The following is a 9,753-nucleotide window of genomic DNA, read 5'->3' as shown; positions in this document are numbered from 1 at the left end:
CAGAAACTATATGACTAATTAGGAGCTCCTCCATTCCAATTTCCAACCGAACAGAGTAAAATGTGCAACCTTTTTTATGATAAAATTTACAAATTAGTTCAATCTCTAGGGGAGAACATAAACAGAAAAAAGAAAAAAAAAAAAAAAAGAGAGAGAGAATTGAATAATATTGAAATGGATAGAATACTAGTACAGATGAGAACTAGCTTTATGCAAGTCTGCTACAAGAGACTGTTTTAATGGAGCTAGCTACTGGTGGTCCTCTCTCATAGTTCTCTCCTTGATCTTTTCTTCTGTACCTCTCTCACTCTCTCTCTGTAGAACAAACAGACAAACAAAACAAACAGAAGAGTCTGAGAAGAGGGGTTGTTCTCAAACTCTAAGCCATCATTCATCATGATCACTGTTGTTATGGTCTTGTTCTATTTGATGATGCTCATCATTGTACCTTGCAATTCACGACTATGTTCAGGTACTGCTTCTCTTCCTGCTTCTTAATTTGTCTTCTTCAACCTCAATCATCATCTTTTAGCTTTCTTTATTCCATCCAACTCTTATCGTGGCCTCCATTTGTGTCCCCATTTGGCAGGAATATCATCAGCCGAAGCTGATAAGGATCCCAACATAACCACAGCACCGGCCCTGCAATTACAGCAAGCATACTTGGCCCATGGTAAGACACTAGACTGGTCGTTGCTTGTATATATACGCACACATATATGTCCCTCTGTTCTCAAAGTTCTGCATCTATAACTTCAAATCTTTAAAAACCTTTTCACACTCCTCATCAACTGCATTCTCACTGTGAATTGACTTTTCAAAATTATAATGAGAATACAAATTGATGCAAGAAAAAAAATGTAGCAAAAACTCCCTACCTTTCATGATGCAACCGCTTGACAAGGGAAAGATGAAATAAAATTTCAGCACTATCTTCATATATATAAAAAAAAAATTATGAGATGGCGGTGAATAAAGATAATGGACATTATTACCATCGTTTAAACAAACAACTTTTTATTTTGAGTTTATAAAGGTTTCATTATAATCATTTTATCAAACACCTTCTGGCCATGGCGTCTGCTTCTACCTTTCCGTCATCTTTTCGTTTTCCTTGAAAGGGAGTTGCACAAACAGAGACATAAGCATCTCGCAGAGCAGAGTCACTTCAACCGGAATCCCACAGTACATAGTTCAGATCGTAAACACCTGCGTTTCTGGGTGCGCCCCTTCCAATATCCATCTCCACTGTGGATGGTTCGCCTCAGCAAGAATGGTGAACCCGAGAATCTTCAAGAGGCTGGACTACGATGACTGCTTGGTGAACGCAGGGAAGCCATTGAAGACCAGTCAGGTGCTGAGATTCACTTATTCAAACTCCTTCATGTACCCACTTGGATTCAAGTCCGCCCACTTCTGCTGAATTAATCTCCGACCCACCGGCCAAACTCCGTGGCTTGTACAGCTTTGATATATATAATATATAGCCCAAACTGCGAAGCCGATGCCCGGAAAAGCGACCGCTGGTTGAGCCATTTTGCAGCTGAGTCTCTTTCTTTCTTTCTTTATTCTCGAAGCGCTCAAAGACTGATAAAAGCTTCGGTCTTAATGCTGGCTTTTACTTGACATTTGTCGTGGGCGTCGATGGATATTACTGACCGATTAGTCATTCCCATATATTTTGAAGATTTTGAATGTTCAGAGCCAAAAGCTACTGTTTACTGCCAAGTGTATGCAAAAGTTTCAATCCTCCTTTCTTTTGCATGGCCGTCCGTCCGTCCGTCCGTCCGTCGTCAGAACAAGTCGGATTGGTCGGACAAAATGACAAAATTTTGTGACATTTTTATTGATAATTTATTAATTAATTATCAATATAATTTTCACTTAAATTTTAATTCACAATCTATAATATTTTAATAATGAGGGGTATATTGATAATTATAAATTAAAATTTAAATAATAAATATATTAGTAATTAATTAATAGAATATCAACAAGAGTGTTAAAACATATTATCTCATATTTCACATATATTGCAATTAAAATATATTATGTAAGTTGAATAAATAGATAACGAAAATTATACATCTCATCACAAAACTAATTAAAAACCAAAAACGTTGTACAAAAAAGTTCATCCAAAAATTAAGAATAAAGTGTTAAATAGATTGCTATACTAAATTTAAATTTAGTGTTAAAAAGTGTCCTTTCAGTGACAATCGTGGCTGTCTAGCCTTCATTTCTACTAGTCATGACTCCGTGTATTACACGGAGAGTTTAATTTAAAAATAAAAAAATAAATTTATTATTTTAAATAATTTTAATAAAATTAATAATTACATTTTTTTAATTATTAATTATTTATCAAAATTTAAGTTTAATTAATTATTCGCTATTGAGAATATGCTAATAGAGAATACTTTTAATTAAATGTACTGCCATTTAATGTATTAAAGAATAATTAATACATTAAGTAGATCATTTGACAAAACACTTATAAATTTTTTTATTAATTATATTATATTTATTTATAAATAAATATTATAAAATCTATAATATATCCATTCAAAGACATTCGTTATTTTGTATTTATTATATTATAAATTAAAATTCTTAAATATGAGTAAGAATAAGTTTTTTTAATAATAATAAAATTTTAAAAATATAAATTTTGATTTCTTCCATAGTCTTAAAAATGTGATACCTTAAATATTAATTAGCATTGAAAAACCCTAGCATTTGACAACCTTAAATATTTTTTTATGAATTTGTTAAGATATCACATTTTTAAGACTATAATATAATAATTATTAAAAAAATTAATAATTAATTAATCACTACATTTGATTTAATACAAGTTTTTTAGGAAAAAAATTCACTATTGATTGACAATTGACAAAATATTTTGTTTGACTATCATATTTTAATATTATATAAATATATATAGAATAAAGATATAAAGATAATATTTTAAATAAATGGACAATTTTCTATAACTTAATTATTAGTTTAAGTTGTTTATTAATATTTCTCATAAAATCCATGCAAATTTAATACAAATTTTAGAAGCAAAAAACAACTTGGCAGATTTTTTGAGGGAACAAAAATTTACAAACTATTCTACTTTAATATAATATAATATATATTATTATATTATACAAAAATAAGATTTTATTTAATAGATAATTTTTCGTGACTTAGTTAATACTTTAAGTGTCTATTTATATTTCTCATAAATAGTATTTATTTTTGATTGATTGATGAATTAATTGATAGAAAATCTAACAAAAAATATTTATTTTTGATTAATTAATAGCATTGAAAAATTCATGCAAGTTTAATACAAATTTTAGATGTAAAAAATAGTTTAACAGATTTTTTAAGGGAAGAAATATTTGCATACTATTCTATTATATATTATAGTTTAAGTGTCTATTCATATTCCTCATAAATAGTATTTATTTTTTATTGATTGATGGATTAATTATATATTTAATATTCACATAATAATGTATTGGAAAATCCATTATTAGCATTGAAAAACTTGTGTATTTAAAATCTATTATTAATTTTACAATAATTAGTATGTATTATTTCAAAACAATTGAAAGATTTAAATTATTAATGTAAATTACAAAATGCAAATTATTAATGCAATAAGTACTAAATGTAAATCATTAATGCAAGTTTTGAGAGGAAATTTTATTACTACTTATTATTTCAAAGCAATTGAAAGATTTAAATTATTAATGTAAATTATAAAATATAAATTATTAATGCAATAAATATTAATTACAAATCATTAATGTAAGTATTTGGGAGGAAATTTTTTTTTTCAACACTATTCTACTTTTATATATATAAAGATTTTACAATATCAATATCCATCCATTCTCATTGGTAGAATTTTTTCCCTCCATTTCAACATTAATATTGTATTTATATATGTATGCCCATATCTTGAGATTTCACTATTGTGCGATCAATTTTTGATACTCATGTTCTTGATTATATCAGAAGAAGTAAATAATAAATGTAAGGCTTCATCTCATTGTACAGGTCGAGAATTGAGCTCACAACCTACTAAATTAATACTAATATATCGTTTGCTTGACCATTCAACTTATGCCCTAAGATATGTATGTCCACATCTCTATAAGTAAAAATGGATCTTTGTTGTAGTGAAAAAAAATCTCTACTTTTTATAAGAATATCATAAAGCCTATATTAGATACAATTGGGGGAGTAGGAATGACTTTTGTAAAAGTAATTAGGCATGGATAAGAAAAAAATTAAATTACTTAAATTAACCAAATTAAATAGACCCAAATTGTCAATTTGTAAAAGAACTAATTGGTTATGGTTTGGTAATTAATCTAAAGATCATCTAAGGGTAAAGGTATTGAGTTTTGTAATATTAAATCAATTAATAAAATTATTCTGAAATTAAAAATAAAGTCCAATAAATATATATTATCTTAAAATAAGGTATATTTTTACCACACTTTGACCATTACCTCTTTGTCCTTTAAACTTAGATATAATTATTAAAAAATAAAAAAAATTACGTTAATAAGAGACACCCTTTAAGCTGTATTTAATATATTTTATTTTTATATAACTGGTAATAACTATATATTATTTTTAGCGTTCAAAAGCTTGTATTGGTTAGTAATACATACATTGTACTTTAAAATATTTTCCTTGGAGACTAGAATTAATATTTAATTATACTTTAATTAAAAATAAAATATATTAAATACATTGATCTTACAACACTTGTTAACATAACCCAAAAATTAATATAAATTAAAAACGTAATAAAAGTTTAAATCCGTTAAAAACTTTTATAATAATTCACACTAAGACTGTGTTACAAAATACAATTATACATTACCATGAAATTTATAATATAAATTTAGTATTAATTAATATATTACAATGACGTGCTTTCCACCAATAATTTAACGGTAAGAACATCGCCTGCCTGCAGGATAACAGCGTAGGGTGACTTGGCAATGTAAAGATGTGAAAGCTCACTCCTTCTGGTGTTTTCAACCAATAGAAAGATTCCACGTGTCCTTCAAAAATCCTCATTCCAGGTTATGGTGCAAGGCCACCCAAACTCCGAACGACGTGTCCGATTTCGCACCAGTCACGTCTCTGCTTGTAATTACTCAAAGGCCCTCGCATTTCTTTGAACTTAATAATAATTTGTTATCATTTATTATTAGTATCAAAATTATTTGTTTGGGATATTTAATTTGTTTCAGAAATCATTTTAGAAGAATTATCTCAAAACATTCTAATCATTAGAAAATACAAATAAAAATGATCTTACGACCATATTAAAACAACAATAATAATATTTTGATGACTTATATATGATCTTTATCTTATTTTTTTATTAAATTTTTATAAATTATATACCTAATTTTTTTATATTTGATCATGTGTACATGTTATATTTCATTAATATTTGTATTAATACCCGTTAAGTTCATATAAATTAAAAATATTTGATATTTGAAATTTATTTTTTAAAATAATATTTTTACGAAGATAATATTGGATGAAGAGGTATAATTAATTTTATTTTAAATATGAGAAGTCTGAGTTAAGTCTTGCTCATTGTTTGCTTAAATAATAAAACAAATAAATAAAATTTTAATAAAGAGTACTTTCTTTGAAAATAAATAATTCAATAAAACAGAATGACAAGGGTATTATTGTAATTGCAGATTGTCTTCCTCCCCGAACAAGCCCGCCTTTTAACACCGCCCATGTACACCTTTAACAGTTTTTATCAGTTGGAAATGAAATTCTTCTCTCCTTCTTCTTCCTCTTCTTCAACCTTCACTCTATTCCAAAACCCTAACCCTTCTGCAAAACTACTTTACCATTTCAACGTCCCAGTAAAGGCACTCTTCCACTACTCGCCTTCACGGCAGCTCCTGCCCGCCACCGTTTGCTCTCAGCCACCATCTTCCACGCCGCTTCTCCAAGAGAAGCAGCACCCCTCCAAGGCGCCACCGCCGGAAGAAGAAAAAAGCCCCAGAAATGGAGATGATGAGAAGTTCAGGACCGAAAAGGAGTCTTTGGAGGAGTTACTGGTGGTCCGGCGGCCGGTTAAGGAGTATTCCGTGGAATTAGATGGAGGTGGGGAGGTGGATTCATCGGCCTCGCCCTCGATCATAGACGCGGGGCTCTCGGAGTTCGCAAAGAAGATGCCGATCTTTGAGCCGGAGAGGGTGGAATCGAGCTCTCCCGGTGAGATGAAGCCGCTTGCGGTGAATTTGGACTTAGCTTTATACCGAGCTAAGGTGTTGGCGAGGAACTTTCAGTACAGTGAAGCAGAGAAAATTCTTGAGAAGGTGCATTTTCCTTTGAGATTCAGTTGTATCATTATTTTGATTAATTTCGATTATTTCGGCGAATTTCAATCATTTTTGGTTGTTTCGGTTAAACTTGTTTTTTCTTTTTCTCTAAATTCTGGTTTGATTTGGCTAACCACTATCTTCACGAGTGCACGAGATAAATTTGGATAAGCTTAATAGATCAAGAACCATGAGCGTTAAGTACACAAAAAAAAATTGAACTTTAATCTCAGAAGAGGCCACTATAGCTTCAAACGACAAGGCCAACTCTTGAGAGAATTATGTTATGTACTTACAGGATTCAAAATAGTGCAGAAGTTACATTAATTATTGAATGAATGCGTGTTGTATATTTGCAGTGTATAAATATTTGGCCGGAGGATGGGAGGCCATATGTGGCGTTGGGGAAGATACTGAGCAAGCAATCAAAGAGAGCCGAAGCAAGAGCCGTGTATGAGAAGGGCTGCCAGGCAACACAAGGCGAAAATCCCTACATTTGGCAGGTATTTATTCATGTGTGTCTTCACTGTTGCCTCTTCAGCTTTATTTTCTCCTTCGCGTTAAACCATGTTAACTTTTACTCCTCCATCCTCTCCTGCAATTTTACTCTGTTTCCTCAATGCACAATCATCTTGGGCTTGAACCAAACTGTCTTGCTGTTCCTTTTTACACTTTGGGACGCAAAAAACAATTAGCAGTGTGTATACTTTATGAATCCCACTTAAATCAGGTGACCACCCCCACACAACCCCCCACCCCCCGACCGAGTATTATGTGTATGTAGGCAATGGATTGAAATCTTACAAGAAGGAAACAACAAACTGGATTAAAATCCAAGATCTGCGCTATGAATTCTAATGGATATCTAACAAGCAATTTTGAAGAACTTCATTCTGGAAACGTCCTAGGGTCATCTAAGGGAGGCTACCGGTAAAGTCTAATTCAAAACCGTTTCAGTGGTTGCTTCCAAAAGAGCCAACCTTTCATTCGAATGAATGAACAATTTGTGAAACTCGTTTCGGTGGTCCTAGATTGACTTGGATATCGTGTTGAACTCTGCAAATACATTCTATGTGATAATGTTTATGCAGGCTTCATAACTTCTTGTCATTCAATTCGCTTGTATTTGAGGTTTACCTGGACTCATTCCTTGAACAGTGCTGGGCTGTTCTCGAAACTAAGATTGGAAATATAAGGAGAGCTAGAGAATTATTTGATGCCGCCACAGTTGCTGATAAGAGACATATTGCAGCCTGGCACGGATGGGCAGTCTTGGAGCTGAAACAGGGCAATATAAAGAAGGCAAGAAGCCTCCTTCGTAAAGGTCTCAAATACTGTGGTGGAAACGAGTATGTATACCAGACACTTGCATTACTTGAAGCTCGAGCCAAGCGTTACGAGCAGGCCAGGTATTTGTTCAGGCAGGCTACCAAATGTAATCCCAAAAGCTGTGCCAGCTGGCTTGTAAGCTTTCTTATCCGGGAAACCTTGTTTGTGAAGCTGATTATGTGTTCTGTTTCATGTCCAAGGTTTGAATGAAGTCTTTTCTTGGTGCAGGCATGGGCACAGCTAGAGATGCAACTGGAAAATAACAGTGCTGCTCGGCAACTTTTTGAGGTTAGTTTCATAGATTGATTTGTGTAAAGTAGTAGTCGTTGGCCCCATTGGATGGTTTATAAAGTTTGCTGTCTTCTGAAGTGTAGAAAGCAGTCGAGGCCAGCCCCAAAAACAGGTTCGCGTGGCATGTATGGGGAGTTTTTGAAGCGAATAGGGGGAACATTGAGTTGGGAAGGAAACTTCTGAAGATAGGGCATGCAGTGAATCCTAGGGATCCTGTTCTACCCCAATCTCTTGCATTGTTAGAATATAGATACTCTACTGCAAATGTCGCACGGCTACTGTTCAGGAAAGCGTCTGAATTGGACCCGAGGCACCAGCCAGTGTGGATTGTAAGTACTTTCCGTCTTCCTTTCTCCTCTGTTCTTTTAGTCAATGAAAGCCCGTTGTCACTACCATTTGGATGTGCAGTAATAAAAACACGCACACCAAGTAATGGATCCTTGATAATTTGTGCTTTGCGGTGGCATCAGGCTTGGGGTTGGATGGAATGGAAAGAAGGAAACTTAGCTACAGCGAGGGAGATGTACCAAAGGGCATTATCTATTGATTCCACCAGTGAAAGCGCTGCCCGCTGCCTCCAGGTAAGTGAATAAATTACCTGTGGCATTTATGACTACATTTGAAGCATAAGCCCCAATTATGCATATTGGTGTTAATTATGCTGCAATGTATTGTCTGATTGTGCAGGCCTGGGGCGTTCTAGAGCAGAGAGTGGGCAACCTATCGGCTGCTCGGAGACTGTTTAGATCGTCTCTGAACATAAATTCTCAAAGCTATGTTACGTGGATGACATGGGCATCGTTAGAGGAGGATCAAGGTAATTCTGTGCGTGCTGAGGAGATCCGCAACCTCTACTTCCAGCAGGTGCTTTCTATAAACCCTATTACTTTCACTTTCCTTCAGAAACTTGTACAAACACTGAGGCTAAGACATGCACTATTGTGGTTTGCAACAGCGTACAGAAGTTGTGGATGATGCTTCATGGGTGATGGGATTCCTAGACATCATCGATCCAGCAATCGATAGCATAAAGCGATTCTTGAGCTTCGATGATGAGAACTCGTTTTACAAGTCCAAGGATCCTTCCAGAGCCGGGTTGTCAGGAGATGAATCAGCCGTGTCTTCCTCTGATTACATTAACAGTGACAATGTGGAGAGCGAAACTGGCTTTGATTTAGACACTTTCATTCGCGAGAAGCTGTCGCTGGACCCCGGTGACCTGGAGATTCAATTTGGAACATCCCAAAAGCCATTCCAAAGGCGATCACAGACAAGGAGCAGGGCATGGCGGCTGGAGCACGGAACTCCCTCGCCCATTAAGTTATGAATTAAATCATTCTGCTTGTGATTCAAGGCAACTGATCTGAGTGTACGGAGTAAATTTGTAACTTTACCAACCATTTTACTAGTTGCAGGATTTGTACAACTACATTGTAAAAATATGCACTCGCAACTGCGTTGCAATTGGGACACCAAATCAGTGTACTAGAATTAGAATTCAAAACGTTAGCTCACGTGGCTAAATGTATTTTTCCAGAAATACATAATGCAACAAGATGTATGTATGTTCCGGTTCTCTTCCTGCAGAACTCTACCGTACCTATGTGTTGCCCATAGTAGCGGAATAATTACTGATTACATTAAAGGCAAATCCAAGGCTAAAAAAATTGATCACATTAACATCTTGCGCAAAGATCTTAACTATGGGTTTTGTTTGCCAAGGGATTGAAGCCGAATTCCAAGAAAGTGATACTCT

At 33.8% G+C, this 9,753-nt stretch overlaps 2 protein-coding genes across 4 annotated transcripts; both read left to right on the top strand.

Annotated features, from left to right (window-relative positions):
• The first annotated feature begins 263 nt into the window (after window positions 1-263).
• Window positions 264-1,663, top strand: LOC127800244 (TPD1 protein homolog 1-like). The gene is made up of 3 exons (XM_052334752.1): window positions 264-472; window positions 590-673; window positions 1,122-1,663. The coding sequence occupies exons 1-3, from the start codon at window positions 397-399 to the stop codon at window positions 1,421-1,423; spliced, it is 462 nt and encodes a 153-aa protein (XP_052190712.1). The 5' UTR covers window positions 264-396; the 3' UTR covers window positions 1,424-1,663.
• Window positions 1,664-5,805: 4,142 nt separating this feature from the next.
• On the top strand, window positions 5,806-9,579 carry LOC127800041 (protein high chlorophyll fluorescent 107). Of its 3 annotated transcripts, none has more exons than XM_052334435.1 (8): window positions 5,806-6,374; window positions 6,737-6,880; window positions 7,536-7,841; window positions 7,935-7,994; window positions 8,081-8,326; window positions 8,468-8,578; window positions 8,685-8,861; window positions 8,953-9,579. In XM_052334435.1, the coding sequence occupies exons 1-8, from the start codon at window positions 5,817-5,819 to the stop codon at window positions 9,322-9,324; spliced, it is 1,974 nt and encodes a 657-aa protein (XP_052190395.1). In that variant the 5' UTR covers window positions 5,806-5,816; the 3' UTR covers window positions 9,325-9,579. The 3 variants fall into 3 exon arrangements, with proteins under 3 accessions (XP_052190395.1, XP_052190393.1, XP_052190394.1); XM_052334433.1 differs by having other exon boundaries at window positions 7,509-7,841; XM_052334434.1 differs by having other exon boundaries at window positions 6,737-6,892.
• Window positions 9,580-9,753: the final 174 nt, after the last annotated feature.

Source organism: Diospyros lotus, chromosome 4, assembly GCF_014633365.1.
Source record: "Diospyros lotus cultivar Yz01 chromosome 4, ASM1463336v1, whole genome shotgun sequence".
Lineage (NCBI taxonomy): Eukaryota > Viridiplantae > Streptophyta > Magnoliopsida > Ericales > Ebenaceae > Diospyros > Diospyros lotus.
Note: the sequence above shows the minus strand (reverse complement) of the source record. Positions and strands in the feature narration are given on the sequence as shown.

What these genes read in the sequence shown, in the direction of transcription:
- LOC127800244 (XM_052334752.1), top strand. Translation starts at nt 397, where the DNA reads ATGATCACTGTTGTTATGGTCTTGTTCTATTTGATGATGCTCATCATT. An exon ending in CAATTCACGACTATGTTCAG is followed by an intron (nt 473 to 589) that starts GTACTGCTTCTC and finishes CCCATTTGGCAG; the next exon opens with GAATATCATCAGCCGAAGCT. An exon ending in GCAAGCATACTTGGCCCATG is followed by an intron (nt 674 to 1,121) that starts GTAAGACACTAG and finishes TTTCCTTGAAAG; the next exon opens with GGAGTTGCACAAACAGAGAC.
- LOC127800041 (XM_052334433.1), top strand. Translation starts at nt 5,817, where the DNA reads ATGAAATTCTTCTCTCCTTCTTCTTCCTCTTCTTCAACCTTCACTCTA. An exon ending in AAAATCCCTACATTTGGCAG is followed by an intron (nt 6,881 to 7,508) that starts GTATTTATTCAT and finishes CTTGTATTTGAG; the next exon opens with GTTTACCTGGACTCATTCCT. An exon ending in GCGCTGCCCGCTGCCTCCAG is followed by an intron (nt 8,579 to 8,684) that starts GTAAGTGAATAA and finishes CTGATTGTGCAG; the next exon opens with GCCTGGGGCGTTCTAGAGCA.